General features: G+C 36.0%; 1 protein-coding gene and 2 pseudogenes across 1 annotated transcript; all 3 read left to right on the top strand.

Annotated features, from left to right (window-relative positions):
* Positions 1–3,528: 3,528 nt before the first annotated feature.
* LOC149201401 (BTB/POZ domain-containing protein POB1-like) lies at positions 3,529–3,870 on the top strand. The gene has a single exon (XM_089401266.1). It carries the CDS (start codon positions 3,529–3,531, stop codon positions 3,868–3,870), a length of 342 nt encoding a protein of 113 aa, XP_089257392.1.
* Positions 3,871–14,059: 10,189 nt separating this feature from the next.
* Positions 14,060–14,604, top strand: LOC149201402 (uncharacterized; annotated as a pseudogene).
* A 931-nt stretch (positions 14,605–15,535) lies between these two features.
* LOC149201403 (uncharacterized) lies at positions 15,536–16,390 on the top strand (annotated as a pseudogene).
* Positions 16,391–19,299: the final 2,909 nt, after the last annotated feature.

The raw sequence follows: 19,299 nt of genomic DNA on the forward strand, positions 1-19,299 counted from the left end.
GAAAACGCAGGCAACGACGAGCACATTAGTCTTGCATCTGACTCAGGGGAAGAATCAGAAGAAAGAGACTCCGAATCAGACAGCTCACAAATTTCTCCTATCAAATCGACCAGGGGCCGGAAATCCAAGAAGAAACAGAGAGGAGAAAACTTATCTGGATGTTCTCCAAGGCTCCCAGAAAACTCTCAAAGGAATGATGAACACCAGATCTGGGCGCAAGCACAACAGGGCTCCAAAAGGAGCCACTCCTTCCCAACCCAGTAAATAATGAAATATGTCTCCTGGAATTGCAGAGGATTAGGTAGCAGGCTGAAAGAAGATGCCCTGAAAGACATTGTGAGGTTGCATTTGCCTGAAATCCTTCTCATCTAGGAGACAAAACTGGAGGACACTCTCCTCCTCCACTCCAGCAAAACATTCTGGCGCAAAGGCCCTGGTAGAGCTGTCAGTGCTAGAGGCGCCTCTGGTGGGATTGCCTCCTTCTGGGACAGCTCAAAATATGACTTGATTCAAGAAGAAAATTGCCAACACTAGATTTTCACTCAGCTCCTCCACAAAGACTCTGGTCAACAAGTAAGTATGTTCAACCTTTATGCTCTGGTCTCTCCAGCGGAGAAAAAAAATTGCTGGGACTCGCTTCAGTCTTTTCTTTTATTGCACAATCTAGAAAACATCATTATTGCAGGGGATCTGAACGTTACTCTAGCCGCTGAAGAGAAAAAAGGTGGTTCTCCTGTAAGGGATCCAGCTAGAGAATGGGTAGAAGATATAATGATTGGCTGGGATCTTGAGGATATCAAACCATCAGCTGGGAAATACACTTGGTCTAACAAAAGATTAGGTCCCAGCCATATAGCTGCTCGTTTGGACAGATTCCTCGTCCAAGCCTCCTTTCTTACTAGTGGTCTAATGGCCTCATCCAAAATTCTTCCTAACTGCACTTCCGATCATAAACCCATTAGTCTCGAGCTCTCCATGGATGGTTTTCTTGGCCCCATTCCCTTTAGATTTAGCCCTTTGTGGATTCAGCAAGAGGGTTTCAATGAGGTGGTTTCTGAAGTCTGGAACCGGAAAATCCTGGGATCCCCTTTCTTTGTGTGGGAAGAAAAGTTGCGGGCTCTTAAGAGAAGGCTCAAGGAGTGGGCTAAAACTCTGAAAACTCCAGCTGCCAAGAGAAAAGAGTCTTTAGAAAACCTTGCTGCCCTCCAATCATCAATGGAGGATTCTGCTATTACCCAAAGTCTGCTCCAAAAAGAAGTTGAGTTGCAAAAAGCCCTCCATAAAGCTAGTAGGGACGAAGAGGAGTATTGGAGGCAAAAATCGAGAAACTTATGGTTACAGGCCGGCGACAAAAATACTAGTTTTTTCCACAAGCATGCCGAAGCTCGCAAGCAATTCAAAAATGTATCAGAAATCCGCTCCTAAGATGCAGTGGTTAAAGATTTTGAAGGCATCAAGAGAGCCATTAAGAGGCCAATCCTGGAAGGAGGTCTGCAAATGAGAGATTTGGCTGCACAAAATCTCGCTCTAGGCTCTAAAATCCTGTGGAATATTGTGGCTGGGAAAATAAGCTGGAGCAAGAAAGTCCTGTGGAAGAAATATTTTCAAGGTCAGCGTTTGAGATGTTTGGATCATCCGCCAAAAACCACCAAAGGTTCCCCAATTTTCAAGCTTTGTATCGCTGCTCTGGAGCATTTCAGTCCCAATCTCTACTGGATCCCAGGTAATGGGAAAAAAATCAGAATTTGGGAAGACCAGATTCTAGGAGATCAGCCATTGAACCATATAGAAGGCCTTGCAAATATTAAATTTTGGCTACAGTCCAACAATATGGAAACCCTTTGGGACATATCCACCTGGACGGAGGACTCTGGTAGACGGTGGGACAGCTGGAATCTGGGAGAGGTTCCACATCGTCTGCAAACTGAAGCTTCATTACTATTAGACAAACTCCAAGGAAAATCCCCCATGTCAGCAACAGCCAAGGACAAAAGAGGGTGGGGCTCCCATTCTGGTTCTTTCTCGGTTGCTGAAGGTTACAAAAGTTTGATTGTTGTTCCTAATGTCCCTCCTGACCCAACGCAATGGAATTTTATTTGGGGCTTCCCTTCGCTCCCAAAAGTAGACTTCTTCTGCTGGACGTTAGCTCACAACAGTATTCTCACAGGAGATAACCTGAGAAAACGTGGAATGGAAGGGCCATCCAGATGCCCTTTGTGTATGTCAGAGGAAGAAACAGCTGATCACCTGTTGTTGTTGTGCCCTTTTGCCAAAGCAGTTTGGAAGGGGGTTCTGAGATCAAGGGCTGACAAGGTTGAGCTGCCAAGAAATATGCCAAAACTGCTTCACAAGTGGGCCAAGCTATCTTCGTTCTGCCTCAATAAAAAAAACCTGCTTAAGACTGCTTGGATGTGGATCCCTAAATTCACCTGCTGGAAGTTATGGTTGGAAAGGAACAACAGATTATTCAGGGGTGAAACCTGCACTTCAAACAACGTTATCTCCAAAATTAAAGCTCTATTGGGAGAGACTTTGGATGCTATACCGGCTTTAAGGAATGAAGCGATTCTGGACAGTGAGGAGGAGCTTTGGCTGAAAGATATTGTTCCAAATAAACAAACCAATCCTATTTCTCCGGCCTCTTGCCATGCTATGTGGGAAATTCGCCTGGAAGAACAGGAGTTTCTAAAGTGGCGTTCTGCTCTGGATGACCACTGTCTATTCTTCGACGGGGCCTCTAAAGGCAACCCTGGGGCTGCGGGTGGGGGTGGAGTTCTTCTGAATCCCGATGGCTCTACATTGCTCAGGTATCATTGGGGTCTGGGATTCGAATCAAACAACAGAGCTGAGGCTCTGGCTTTGTGGCAGGGGCTTTCTCTGGCTCTTAATCGGAACATTCAGTCTCTGACGGTCTTCGGAGACTCCAGACTTATCATTCAAGCGATGAACAATCCTTCGCAGATCCATTTAGTCCTCATTCTCAAGAAAATTAGATCCATGCTGGCCAAGTTTCGGAAAATTTCCTTCTATCATATCCTGAGGCAACTGAATTCACAAGCCGATCTGGAAGCCAATCTTGGCTCAGCCCGTAGCCAAAGAACCCTTTCAGTCAATTCTGAAGAATCTCTCTGCATCATCCCATAATCTTCTTAAGACCTTCACTCTCAGAAAATCTGTTCACTCTGATGCATTGGGGATCTGCACCTGAACTAGTAACATTGGGCTCTGCAACAGGCTATTCTCAGGTGTCCTCCAATCCCTGATCGACTGTTACTGATTCAGTTTGCCTTCACTCGCACCAGGCTCCATTGGTAGGCAATCAATACAGAAAAGATTGATGCTCTGGAAGCTCAGTCCCTATCAGTAGCACTGGAAGCTCAGACCTCAGCAGATGCATATGCCAGAGTGTGAATTTCTGAAGATAAGTAGACAACAATCCAAGCTGTTCTATTTACAGGAAGGGTTCATCATGAACAAAGGAGAGAAATCTTGGGCAGTAACCTTTGCAAACTGATACGTTTTCCAAACATGACCACTCCCAAACTGAAAGATGTTCTTTCTTGCGATGACTTGGATAATGTGTGTGCATCAAAGGTAGTGTCAGAAGCACTTCTTTTGAAGGCAGATGCACCCCACAAAATATTGAATGAAAGGGTGTACCAGCATTTCCCTGTTACAGTGGTGGAGTTTGATGACCCTATCAAGGAATGCATGGTGTTTTGGTACATATCCAAAGATTCATGTTCTCAGTTCTCTCCTGATGATGAGCGGCTGTATTCTCTACCTTTCTTGTTCTGTGGCGCAAATACAATCTGCAAAACTGTAGGAGGTAACGTTCTGATAATGTCTCAGAATCTCAATTGTATCTGAGACCAATGCTTTTGGTTTGAGCTCCGAGGCTTTGCTGTAGCATTAGCCCAATTTCGCACCCCCAAACAGTGGCGCAGAAACTTTTATGCTCACTCCTTCTTTAGTTCATCCAGAAGGCGGTTGGTATTTCATTTGCCGTGGATTTAGTGGAAGGACGAGGAGCAGGCATTGGTCCTAAACGCTTGTACAGAGCAGCACAATGAACAGAGCAAATTCTATCCCGGCAAATTGGTGGTATCTCTGACATCAAAAGGCGGTCCAGACAAGTCCAGCAGTTTCAAAGCACCTCCAAGCATGGATTCAGCGAAACAAATCCTCCAAAGGGCGGTCCAGTTATTTCCGCAACATCAAAGCATCTTCATGGACCTGCTGTATCAAAGAGCAAAACCCTCTCTGTGTAATAAGAAAGCCTGAGTGACAAGAAATAATGGGTAACAAATGAATTACTGTGTAACAAGTACGCGGCAGCTGTTTTGCCGCCTTTCAAAGCAAATTAACCATTAAAGTCAATATATATATATATATATATATATATATATATATATATTAAATATTTTAAATGTTATTTTAAAAAATATAAAAAAAATATCTTTACCTTTTTTAAATTTTTTTTTTAATCAAAATATATATTTTTTTATTTTAAATTTTTTTGATTTTATTTTTAATTTGAAAATATGAATTTTTTTTAAATTTTAATTTTTTTTGTTTTTATTTTATTTTTAATTTCAACATATTTTTGTTTTTAGGGTTCTCTGAAAATGTTTTTAATCTTAATTTTTGTAGTTTTTTAATATTTTTTTCATTCTTTTTGTTATTTTTCTATTTTTTTTAATCTAGTTTGTTTTTTATTTTATTTTATTTTATTAGTTTTTTTTAATTCTTTTTTAAAATTTCCTATTTTTACTTAATTTTATGGTATTTTTAATTTTTTTTTTCCAAATTTTTTTATGGTTTACCACATTAAAAATATATATGTATATATTTGAAAATATGTTTTTTCTTATTATTTATTTCTTTAATTTTTTTAAATTTTTTTAATTCTTATATTTTGTAGGTTAATTTTGTTTTTTTTTTTTTTTGCATTTTTGTGATTGATTCTTTTTTTTTAATTTTATGTTTTTTTTAATATATATTTTTATTTACGTTTTGGTATTTTTTTTTGTGTTTTTTCATTGTTTTTATTTTTAATTTTTTATGTTTTCATTATTTTTTTGAAATTTTAATGTTTTTTGGAGTCATTACAAAATCTTTTACACCGTTATTTCAAAATGTTGAAAATTTACCCAAAAAAAAACTTTTTCCAACATCAACATTTTTCATTTTGAGGGTGTTTTTTGCACAATTTTTGCACATAAAAATTTGGTTTTACTGTCATTTTTTTAAAATGTTGGAAATTGACCCTAAAAAAAAAAAAATCCATCATTCCATTATTAGCACTTTTCATTTTCAGGTTGTTTTTTGTACAATTTTTGCACAAAAATTCATTCTCACTACCATTTTTAAAACATGTTCAAAATTGGGCAGAGTTCTTGTTTTGAGTTTATAGTTCCCGTTTCAAAGTTTACATTGTTTTATTCTGGAGTCCAAGAAAAATGCATCTTTCTTTACTAATGTTCTTAGAGGTGGTGCTATTCTCCCATAGTTCTTAACAAACTTGCAATAATACCTCGTCAACCCAAGAAATCCTCGCAGATGCTTTATGGATGTGGGAATTATCCATTCCTTAGTGGCTTTAATTTTTCTAGGGTCTACTTTAACACCTTCATGAGATACAATACGACCCAAATATTGCACCTCCTATACTCCAAAGAAACATTTGGAGGTTTTTGCATATAATTGTTTCTCCTCCAATAGTTTGAGCACCCTATCAACATGTTGAACATGATCCTTCCAAGGCTTTGTGTAGATTAGTATATCATCAAAAAATACTAACACAAATTTTCTAAGGGTTTGAAAATGGAACTCATCAAACCTTGAAATGTAAAAGGTGCATTGGTAAGGCCAAAAGGCATGACCAAGAATTCATAATGACCCTCATGAGTTCTAAATTCCGTTTTTGGAATGTTGTTTTCAATCTATATTCTGATTTAAGGATATCCTGAATGAAGATCCAACTTGGTGAAGTAAATTGCTCCATGTAATTCATCCAATAATTCATCAATGATTTGAATGGGAAATTTATCTTTGATAGTGAGCTTGTTGAGATCCCTATAATCTAGACACAGACCCCATGATCCATCCTTCTTGTGCACCAATACTACTGGAGTAGAGAAAGAACTTTGACTACGGTTAATTATACCATCCTGATGCTCGGATGAACACTTCTGGGAATCAAATGAATAGCATGGCCATGATCAAGAATAGTTGGGAGGCCTTTGGGAGTCTCAAATACTTTTTAATGATTGTCTATGACTTTTTGAAGATCTTGAGAAATAGATGATTTCGATGTGGGAACCTCTAGTGAACATAATTGTACAATTATGCCTCATTGTTCTTTATTTAGAATCTTTGTCATGACATTAAACCTTATTATCTTTCCCAGTTTCCCTGTGATACCCCTTAATTCAACTTCCTTTCCATCCCAAAAAAAATTAAAGAAAATTTCTTGAAAATTATAAGCTTTTGTACCCAAATATTGTAGCCATTGGACTCCTAGTACAACATCAGCACCAGCCATTTATGGTTTCTCCATTTGTAGCCATCACTTGACACTTTGGTGCTAGATATAAGAAGCAATTCAATTCCTTGGCTATCTTACAATGAATAAAATTATGGGTACTACCTGAATCAATCAACAATATTATCTTTTTCTTCTTGGTATCTCCTTCTATCTTGAGAGTTTGAGGAGTGGTAATTCCTGCTAATGCATTACAAGATATGGTAATTCCTGCTAATTATTTTGACGTTTCTTGTTCCTTTTCTTTCTCCTCTTCACAATCTATGTAAAATAATTTATTCTCGACACACTTATGACCTTTAGTGTATTTGTTATCAAAACTATAACAAATCCCTTTTTCTCTTTTTTATTGCAATTGTTGTGGTGTCAGCCCTGTAAGTTGTGAAAGGCTAGGGGTAGCAACACTTCCATCTTTATAGTTGTAAGTGGTAGGATTCGTCATTGCCATAATTTTTCTTTCAATTTTTATTCCCAACCTAAATTCCTTTTCCAATGAATCAAGTTCCCAAAGGCGAACCTCATGTTGGATGTTATCCTTTAAAACCCCTATGGACACATCAATCCTATGCTCCTCTATAATATCATTTACCCTTATATTCAATTTTTGGAAGTCCTCAATGTTCTCCACCATTAAACCCTTTTGTTTGAGATTTATCAATTGACTAAAGAAGTTGTTGTATTGTATCCTCATAATGTGCTATCATTTCCTCCGTAAAATTTGACCAAGTGACAATCTTTTTACGAGACAAAAGCCATCGATACCATACAAACTAATTGGCTTCCAAATATAAAGTTGCAATTTGTACCTTTTGTTTGTTTTCCACATTATGGAGATCAAAATATTGCTCCATTTGTAATATCCATGTTACAGTATCCTTGCCATCAAACTTACTCATATCGATCTTTGGAACATGGTGGGTCTTCAATCTAATGTTAGAGTCTATGAAATCATGATTAGCGTTTATTTTTTTCTAATCATGAGTTTCATCTAATACCTTTTCACCATTAGGAAGTATTTCTTGTAGCAACCTTTTCAAACCTTCCTTGAAAGCTTCCATGTTTCCTTTTAAACCATTCTTAAAATCTTCCATATTATCTTTCATGTCATCCATATGAGCTTTCATGCCATTCTTCAACAATTCCATGTCTGATTCTAATTTATTCTTAAAACCATCCATCTTAGCTTCCATTTCAATTTTGGTTACTCTTTGTGAGAGCGAAAATTATTGCACTTGGTCTCGTAATTTTGATATTCTTCTTCTTCATGCATCATAGTATAAATTTCGGGTTGCTTACTAAGTGTTTCCATTTTATTTCTTTGGGACATCAATTAACGATTATTATTCTTCACTATGCCCTTTGAATCACTTCAAATTATTTTTTCAAACAAAACTTATGAAAATTTTAAAAAAACACACACCTAGTCGTTTCTCTTTGTAGGAGCTTGATATTGAATCTGTTGTATCTCTGTAATTGTGGTTCTACAAGCCTGAAATTTCGTTCTATAGAATCCCTTCGAGTACTCTTTCCAACACCACAATTCTGATCAATATTGGATTCTCAATGAAAGCGTTATGCCCAATCTCCCAGAATGACCTGATTATATACTTGTTCAGTAGAGAGAACTTGTATAAAGTTCCACATGTCACTGGTTTGACCTTTGGATCTAAAAACGATACCCAACAATATAAATTCCATCCTCTTTCTATCACAATTTATGAAATTTGAATCCGATGTTCACAGAGAAATTTATGATGATTTTCCCAAGGTCACATGTTTGTGATGGAAGTTGGCAGCCTGCAGAAACCCTAAATTCCTTGGATCATATCCCCTAAACTATAGCGATACAAGATCTAAAATTACAATACGACATTCATCATGATTTTTTCTCAAATGGGTTTTTTTTATGCTTCTAAAACTACGTATAAAAAATGTTATAGCGAAAATTCCATGAGGACCTGTTTGAAGCAACGAAACCCTAGAATCCAAAGCTCTCATATCAAATGCTATGCAACCAGCTCACAAAATAGAAGAAGAGATAGATCAATGACATCAAAATTAGCCTCTTTGAGGGGGAAATATCCTTTACATTACATAAATTAATAATTCTTCAATGATTCAAATGACAAAACCTCCTTTCTATATATAGGAGTCTAAGGGGTCACAATATAATTAGAGCCAACATAACAATAAAAATGTAAGGGCACAAAAATAACAATAGTGGGATTCTATGGGGAAAAATAATAATAGCATGGGGGCAACATGGGCACAACAATACCAATAAGGTCTACAATGACAATAATAATGGGGGAGTACACTAGTATTATAGGGAACTAGCAGAAAGCAATTCTAGGTGAAAAAAGTACCTCCCTCACTAAGAGGGAGTGTTGATGTTTGTATTTTTTGTAGGTACTTATGGAAAATTCACCCAATATCACCTTAGAAAACTCGATATAGAGTGAGAAAGTTTCATTTGTCACTTAGCCTAAGTTAGATTTAGGAAAAGCACACAATTATTATGTTTTCCTATTGAACTAAAGTACTTCCAGGAAAAGTAAATTAATTACTATAGTGATTATGTTTTAATCTCAACCATTGGTCTCAAATGAGGAAATATCTAAATTCGATCATACATCACTTCAGAAATTAGGGTTAGCGATTTATCATAATGTAAAGTTATAAAAGAAATGGTAAGGAGAGGAGAAGGACACACCATACAAAAACACAATATTGAGAGAGGTGTCTCACTGAGTGCACCAGGTTTGAGGAAGAGATCAACAAGGAGATATAGATCAACCAACAAGGGCTTGATAAGTCGGATCAAAAATAATAATTGTATTCATTTCCATAGTTGGGCCATTTTTCCTAGATGAGAGCCCAAGAAAGTTGTGAAAGTTAACAAAGAAATTTGACTGAGAAGGGTCTATTACGTCATTATTATTGAGATTGGTTATATTTTTCTTCCACTTATTTATTGTGTTATGAACCTAGCTATGCAATAATAAATACTTTCGTAGAAATTAAGTGCCAAGTTCTAGGATTTTATTAAATAACATATTTATTTAATTAATAAAATTATACTCTTTATATGTTATTTAATTGATATAATTATACTCTTTAATCTCTAATATATTTATTATTAATTCGTTAATATATTTATTCAATTAGTCGATTATTCACGTCTATTTAGAAACTAATAAACATCACACCATGTTTTACGACAATTAAGAAATGTAAAACCATGTTTCTCGCAATTTATTTTTCAATTGTCATGATGGATTTTTCTATTCAATCTTGTGAAAAATACACTCCCAACCCATGAAGAGAAAACCTAACAAACCCTTGCGCCTATTTATAAAATCCTATTGATCTCTCGTGAAAAGTCACCTAGGCCATATTTAACTGAGGCTCTTCATTATAAAACAAAATTTATATATCAATTATTTTTATATTTTTATAAATACATTGATATTTATTAGACATTCAATTTTTATTTAACAAGATAATGACTACCTAATGAGATTCTAGGAAAAAATATAATAGTTGAGGTAAATGAGAGATATTATTATTAAATAAAAGGTAAAACTAAAGTAAGAATTAACTATATTAAATTAAAAAAAAAAAAAAAAATTAAATTAAATTAATCATTAATAAATAAATAAAAATCACAAAACTTTACAATACACCTTTCATCAAATATGTATTTAATCTATTGAATAACATATTTATTTAATTAATATAATTATATTTAATTAATTAATATAACTATACAACTATTAAGAGACCTAAAACCATGTTTCTCCCATTCTAAAATACTATATCTATTTAATTAGTATTCACAACTATTAAGAAACCTAAAATTGTGTTTCTCCATTTTGAGTTGTCAAGGTGGTTTTTTTTCTATTAGATCTTCTAATTCAAATGCATCTATCCCCATAATACACCACCGATCCATGAAGAGAAAACATAACAAAACAATTCGCCTCGCACCTCACTTGTACCTATTTTGAAAATATCATCAACCACATATTGGTTGGTGTGACACTCTCACCACTTCCATGTTTTTGTTGATTTTTATTCCTATAAGTGCGAAGAATAATATTCAAGCGAATCTATATAATCTTCAGTACATAAATTATAGAACATAAGTGGTGGGTTTTTATTCTCCATTCATGAATTTTTTCATCTTAACCTAGTGTGGCTATGTTTTTCTTTTTATTTTAGTTGAATTGGTATTCCATTCCCTTTGAATTAGAAAGTTGTATTTTTTTCTTTATGAATATTAGAGAGCAACGCTAAAAACAAAATCAAAGAGGCAATGGAACATATTCAAATACAACCCCAAGATCATGTTGTTCCACAACAACAATAGGCAGTTGTTGATGTAAATAAAAATCAATCCTTAATAGAATGTATTCAGAAGAAAGAACAAGATATTGAAGAGTCCATGAAGACGATGATTCATGATCAAGATGTACGAATTTTCTTGCGCGGAAAAATTTCCAAGATAAATGTCTACATCCTAAGTAGAAGTCCTGATAGGCTTTTGGAAGGTAAGAATCTTGAAGAAGCATTCACAAGTCAGAAACCACAGGTTGATCATATGACAATTATTTGTTGTTTAACGTTCATACATGTACCCAAGGATAAGAGAAACAAATTAGATCTTTCTGGTAAGAAGGAAATTTTTTTTGGGTACAATGAATCATCAAAATCCTATAGGATCTATGTTCCAAGGTGGTGATATGTGGTTGTAAGTAGAGACGTGACTTTTTGATAAAGATACAGCTTATTGCAAATCTAGATAAGAACAACCAGACACTAAATATGAAGAGAAGAAGCATCTAGCTCCTAAAAAATAAGATACAATTCCTCCCTCCTCCTCCAAACATCGTCAAGATCATGAAGGTATGCCAGAAGGACCTTGTGAACTATTGGATCCTGTGGTTGTTCCCAAAAATATAAAAAGGCAAGCTTCGCTAAAATATACTTTGTAAGATGTACAAGGACATGTGGCTCCACAAGGCACCTTCAAAGAATCTAAGAGACATAAGAGGTATTATGGTTATGTATCTTTAATGACTAACGTGATTGTCTTCGAACCTTCCAACTTTGAGGAAGAGAGTACTTCAGAAGTGTGGAAGGATGCAATGATGGAGGAATACCAATATATTATAAAAAATGATGCTTGGGAAATTGTTCTAAGACCTAAAGGAAAGTCTATGGTAACCTCAAAGTGGATTTACAAGATCAAGCATGCAACAGATGGGAGCTTTGACAAATACAAGGAAATATTCATGTTTAGATGATTATCCAAGAAAGAGGGAGAAGATTATGATGAAGTATTTGCACCAGTATCCATATTAAAGAAGGCCCCATATGAACTCAAACAATCTCCGAGAGCTTGGTATTATAGAATTGATGGATATATTATGAGATGTTAAACACATACAAGGCGAAGGTAGAATATGAATGATAAACATTGAGTTACATCTATTATTCACAATGATACATAAATATAGTACATTGGTGTGACCCTTGGATTCAAATTCCAAGTTGTCTCTTGGACTCCAATGGTTGTTGATATTCCACACCTACCCATAGGAGATTAGGTGTCCAACATCCCCCCCCCTAATCTGAAGGGGTATGTATGAGACCAAGAAGAGAGATGTGATACAAAATGTGCAAAAATCCATGGCAGCACTAGGCGGAATGTGCTCTCTGAAACGTTGGTATAAGTAGGTGATTTAAGGATGACCACCAGCACTAGAATGCTTAGTGTTGTTCCCAGAACTCTTCCAAGTCTAGCAAGAAGTTGAAAACTTCTACAAGAGGAAGTGTCCCTAATGCTTTGGAGAGGGATACCTTCAACCTGAAAAAGGGAGGTTTACAACCTGCAGTGATTTAAGGATGACCACCAACTCTGGAATTATTAATGCAATTACTGGATCTCTTCCAAAACTGGAAATAAGTTGAAGTCTTGTACTAGAGGAAGTGTCCCCAATTCTTTGAAGAGGCATCACCAATTGAAGGCATGCTCAAGTGCATCTTTGTCTCTGGTTACAACTCTGAATCTGGTATGGCAGGTTGTGGCTCAAGCTTGCTTGATGTGGCTGTGAAACTTGTAGACAACCATCACTTTCCCCCTTTCAGGTACAAGGTGAGATGATGGATAAAACTCAACTGCAAGATTGTTCAATACTCTAGAACAAATTCTGACATATGACTAAAATGTCTTCTTGGCTGTTGAAGCCCATTTCCAAGAAGTGATCCATCCAAGATGAATCTTTTTTCTTGCAAGAGGCTTGTTTTTGAAGCATCTGTTTGAAGAATGAGTGGTTTTATGACAGTGCTCACATGGATGAAGAACAAAATAGTGATATTTCATATGGCCAACTTGGTCACAGTGTTGGAATTTAACAACTTTTGGTTGTGAATGTGGAGGAGCATAATCTAAAACAATTGAAGGTGAACTTTCATGAACAAATCTAGCACTTTGAAACTGGATGGGCTTTGAGTTATCTAGAATGTGAAAGGAAACCTCCTTATCATATCCAAGTCTAGTTTTGTGCTTGTTATGGACAAGCTCTTCCCAAGGTATGTTGATTGGCTTGGGAAGTGCAGGATGGATTTCCACACCTGTATTCAAATATGCTTATGAAATGAAAACTTGATCTAAATTAATCTCAACTTTACTGACTTTATGGCTTGCTGGCTGTTGATAGGATCCTGTTTCAATTTCAAGTAGGGAATTATTCTGAACAAAAAAAAGTTCAAAAGGATGTCTTTTCTATTGTAACTCTTCTTGCTATAGCTGAGATGCAACTTGCAAAAAACCAATCTATTCTTGCGCATTTTGCAGAGAGGTTTGAATATATGTGAGAGTGTATTTGTTGACTTTAATTGTGCTTTTAGCAGTTGAAACAATTAGAATTCGCAATAATTCTAATAAATTATCAATCTTAGCAATTTAAAACTTCAAAAAAGTGTATTGCAACTCCACCTTATGTTTCAAGAGTACTAGTTAATCCACTCTTCTTTGAGCAAAAATATTCAAGCATGAACCAAGGGTAGAAATGGGTGTTGGCAGGTCTATTTACACCATCAATTGAAACTGTAACCTTTAACCAAAGTCTTGATAGTTATTAACATTCGATAACAATGAGAATAAGAGGTAACACCCAAATTATGGTTGTGGAGCACTATTCATACTAAGAGGTAAAAATATTCTTGTCACCACTGTCGCTCACTCACAATGGTCTACTCAACTATTAATGCTCGTATTTTCATTATATTATTCAATATTCATACCCATTGCTGCAATGAATATCAATAAAGCTACATATAATAATACCTTATATTTTCTAAGCTTACAGCCTTACTTAACACATTAGCCTTCACATAATAGTTGGATCTTCATCTAGATTTGAACTTACAATTTATTCAATCACCTCACCATAATCAATTTCAAATTTATCTAATCTCCTCACAATCATTTTTTCTTGGAAAAGGATGGCAAATTTGGACATCGATACAAAGTCCATCCAATACAGAGAATTTTCAGCAACCTAAATAGCCAATAGTGACCTCGGTTATGCCTACAAACTACAGTTGCATGAGGCCCTTACAGCCTCCATGGGAACAACCCAATACTAGTGTCATGAAACTGCTAAGAGTGCCTCCAATTCTAGTGGAAATTTAGGATGCTCTGATATGGGTGGTGGTGACGAAGGGAAGATGACAATGTTATTGAGAATGCAGGCACTCGAGTTTGATAAATTCCAACAGGAGGTCACTAACCACAAGCAAGCAGAGGAAGAAATATGGTGTTTCTTTGAATACATTTACAAAAAATCCATGACGCTAAATTTTCCAGCAGCATTCAAGCAACGTCGAAGGATGAGTGGGAAGCCACTAGGGAAAACTATGAGAAGCCCTTCGATGTCAAGCAGATTAGTAAGGATGACAGACAGTTTAAAATGTATTACAAAGGTATGATTAGTGCTGAGAATTTGGATGGGATAGTCATTACCAATAAAACTATCATTGTCTTCTAATTTCATATGCTCTAATTTCATATGATGGATAAAACTCAACTGCAATATTGTTCAATACTCTACAACAAGTTTTGACATATGACTAAAATGTCTTCTTAGCTGTTGAAGCCCAGTTCCAAGAAGTGATCCATCCAAGATGAATCTTTTTCTTGCAAGAGGCTTGTTTTTGAAGCATTTGTTTGAAGAATGAGTGGTTTTATGACAGTGCTCACATGGATGAAGAACAAAACAATGATCTTTCATATGGCCAACTTGGTCATAGTGTTGGCATTTAACAACTTTTGGTTGTGATTGTGGAGGAGTATAATCTAAAATAGTTGAAGGTGAACTATCATGAACAAATCCAACATTTCGAAACTGGATGGGCTTTGATTTATTTAGAATGTGAAAGGAAACCTCCTCATCGTATCCAAGTCTGGTTTTGTGCTTGTTATGGACAATCTATTCCCAAGGTTTGATGATTGGCTTGGGAAGTGCAAGCTGGATTTCCACACCTGTATTCAAATATGCTTATGAAATGAACACTTGATCTAAATTAACCTCAACTTTACTAACTTGATGGCTTGTTGGCTATTGATAGGATCCTATTTCAAGTTCAAGTAGGTAATTATTCTGAACAAAAACAAGTTCAGAAGGATGTCTTTTCTGTTATAGCTCCTCTTTCTATAGTTGAGATTAAACTTGCAAAAAATCAATCTATTCTTGTGCATCTTGTAGAGGTTTGAATATCTGTGAGAGTGTATTTGTTGAATTTAATTGTGATTTTAGCAATTGAAACAATTAGAATTCTCAAGAATTCTAATAAATTGTCAATCTTAGAAATTTAAAAACTTCAAAAAAGGTTTATTGCAACTCCACCTTATGTTTCAAGAGTACTAGTTAATCCACTCTTCTTTGAGAAAAAATCTTCAAGCACGAACCGAGGGCAGAAATGGGTGTTGGTAGGTCTATTTACACCATCAAGTGAAACTATAACCTTTGACCAAAGTCTTGATAGTTATTAACATTTGGTAACAATGAGAATAAGAGGTTATGGTTGCGGAGCACTATTCATACTAAGAGGTAAAAATATTCTTGTCACCACTATCACTCATTCACAATGGTCTATTCAACAATTAATGCTCAGATTTTCATTATATTATTCAATATTCATACCCACTGCTGCAATGAATATCAACAAAGTTACATATAATAATACCTTACAGTTTCCAAGCTTGCGGCCTTCCTTAACACATCAATCTTAACATAATAGGTTGGATCTTCATCTGGATTTGAACTGAGAATCCCTTTCAGTAGCCCAAATACCCAATAGTGACCTCGGTTATGCCTACGAACTACAGTTGCAGGAGGCCCTCACAGCCTCCATGGGAACAACCCAATACTAGCACCATGAAACCGCTAAGAGTGCCTCCAATTCTAGTGGAAATTTAGGCTTCTCTGAGATGTGTGGGGGTGACAAAGGGGATATGACAATGTTATTGAGAATGTAGGCCCTCAAGTTTGATAAATTCCAATAGGAGGTCGCTAACCACAAGCAGGTAGAGGAAGAAATACGACATTTGTTTAAAGACATTTACAAAAAAATCCATGACGCTAAATTTTCCCACAGCATTCAAGCAATATCGGAGGATGAGTGGGAAGCCACTAGGAAAAATATGAGAAGCCCTTCGATTTTGAGCGGATTAGTAAGGATGATAGACAAATTAAACTGTATTACAAAGTTATGATCAGTGCTGAGAATTTGGATGGCATAGTCGTTACCAATAAAACTATCATTGTCTTCTAATTTCATATGCTCTAACACTCCCCCATCCCTTCAACTCATCAGAACTCTTAGAGCATATTATTATAGCATACTAAAGCAACAGAAGTAGTGGGAAGATTCATCACTCTTACATCTTTTTTAGGAATATTTCTACTTACTTTGATAGGAAAACAACAATCCTAAGCTCTATTATCTCTGTCAGTTTTGGAACTGTTGCAATGCATTTCTCAGGGTTTATAACACCAGGAGCATCTCTGTTGGGTCCCTATAATACTAGTGATTACCCCATTACTATTGTAGTTATACCCCTTATTTATATTGTTGTGCCCCTATTACCCCCTTGTTGTTATTTCTGTGCCCCATAGAATCCCTCTATTGTTATTTTTGTGGCTTTATATTATTATTGTTAGGTCGGCTGGATTATATTGTGACTCCTTAGACTCCTATATATAGAAAAGAGGTTTTGTCATTTGTATCATCCAAGAATTGTTCATTTATGTAATGTAAAGGAGGTTTCCCCCTCAAAAAGGCTGAATTCTAAGGCGTGGATCTCTCTTTTCTATCTTTTTGTGAGCTGGTTTCATAACATTTGGTATCAGAGCTTTGGATTCTAGGGTTTCGCTGCTCCAAACAGGTCATCGTGGCATTTTAGCTATAAATTTTTTTCTGTGACGTTTCAGAAGTCGCAAAAAAAACCCATTTGAGAAGAAATCGTGCTTAACCTTGGGTCCTAATTTTAGAGCTTTTCACGCGATATTTTCGGAGATATGATCTGAGGAAGTTGGTCTTTTTGCAGACTCCTGAATTACATTCAAAACAGGTGACCTGGGGAAAATCGTCATAACTTTCTCTCTGGGGATTAGATTGAAATTTCATAAGAACGTACAGAAAGAGGATGGGCTGTAGTTTCTTATATGTGTGTTTAAGATTCAAAGGTTGAAACAGTGACTCATGGCACGTCGTACAAATTAGCTCTACTGAATTAGTCTAAAAGCAAGTCGCTGTGGGAGATTTCACATAACTCTTCCTTGGAGAATCCAATTTGGGTCAGACTTGTGGCATTGGAAAGAGGACACAGAAGGCTACTACAGGTCACAATTTCAGAACTGGATGATCCGAAATTACAGAGATACATCAGATTCAATATCAGGCTTCTATAAAGTGAAAAAAAAGGTGTGTAGTTTTTTTTTTAATTTTTGTGTAAGCTTGGTTTAACAGAATTCAAAGGACATAGTAAAGCATTATTATTGGTAACTGATGCCCCGAGGAAAGAAAATGCAAACACCTAGTAAGGAACCTGAAAGCTCTAGCATGACTCATGAAGAAGAGGAAAAATGCTACATGATATATCAAAATTACAAGAACAAGTGCAACACATGTCACGCTCACAAAAGCTAACAGAAGCTAAGATAAGTGGCGTGGAATCTAAGATAAATGGCGTGGAATCTAAGATAAATGGCGTGGAAGCTAAGATAAATGGCGTGGAAGCTAAGATGGACGATTTGAAGATAGATTTGAAGACAGATTTGAAGAAAGACATGGAAAATTTGAAGACAGATTTGAAGACAGACATGGCAGATTTGAAGACAGATTTGACAAATTTTCTACAAGAGATACTTACTAATGGTGAAAAGGTTGTAAAGGAAACTCATGATGTGAACAAAATTAATGTTAATCATGATCCCATAGATTCTAATGTTGGATCGAAGACCCACCATATTCCAAAAATCGATATGAGGAAGTTTGATGGCAAGGATCCCGCCACATGGATATTATAGATGGAGCAGTTCTTCGATCTCAATAATGTACAAAACACACAAAAGGTACGTATGGAAACTATATATTTGGAACCAAATTAGTTTGTATGGTATCAATGGCTTTGCTCTCGTAAAAAATTTATCACTTGGGCAATTTTTACGGAAGAATTGATAGCACATTATGAAGATACAAAAAGCAACACTTTTTTTAGCCAATTGATAAGTCTCAAACAAAAGGGTTCAGTAATGGAGCACATTGAGGAGTTCCAAAAATTGAACATAAGGGTAAAAGATATTCCAAAGGAGCATAGGATTGATGTGTTCATAGGGTCTTTAAAGGATAATATCCAACATGATGTTCGCCTTTGGGAACCTGGTTCATTAGAGAAGGCATTCAGGTTAGCAAGAAAAATGGAAAGCAAAATTATGGCAACCAGGAAGCATACCACTCACAACTATAAAGACAGAAGTGTTGTTGCCCCTAGTCTTCCACAACCTATAAGGTTGACACCACAAAATTGGAAGAAAAAAGAGCAAAAGGGCTTTGTTACAGTTGTGATAGCAAATACACTAAAGGTCATAAGTGTGTGAGAAGAAATTATTCTACATAGATTGTGAAGAGGAAGAAGAAAAGGAGCAAGAAAGGTCAAAAGAGAAGATATACTCCAGGAACAAAGCCTAGATGAAGAACAAATAAATCGACCATATCTTGTAATGCATTGGCGGGAATTACCACTCCTCAAACCATCAAGATAGAAGGACAAATCAAGAAGAAAAAGGTAATAGTGTTGATTGATTCAGGAAGCACCCACAATTTTATTCGTTGTAGGGTTGCAAAATAATTGAATTGCTTCCTATATCCAGCACGAGAGTGTCAAGTGATGATTGCAAATGGAGGAACAATAAATTGCTTTGGAAGGTGCCATAATATAAAGCTATCCATGGGAGAATATGTATTGACTAGCCCAATGCTTTCCATTCCAATGGGAGGTGTTGATGTTGTACTAGGAGTCCAATGGCTACAATCTTTGGGTACAATAGCTTTTAATTTTCAAGAACTTTTCAACAAATTTTCTACGGAAGGAAAGGAACTTGAATTAAGGGGTATTGCAGGGAAACAATGAAAGCTAATAGCTCTAATGTATGACAAAGCTTCTAAAAAAGGAGCAAAGG

The sequence above is a fragment of the Pinus tabuliformis genome, chromosome 2_1 (genome assembly GCF_031772625.1).
Source record: "Pinus tabuliformis cultivar Carrire ecotype Pingquan chromosome 2_1, CPIR1, whole genome shotgun sequence".
NCBI classification, from domain to species: Eukaryota; Viridiplantae; Streptophyta; class Pinopsida; order Pinales; family Pinaceae; genus Pinus; species Pinus tabuliformis.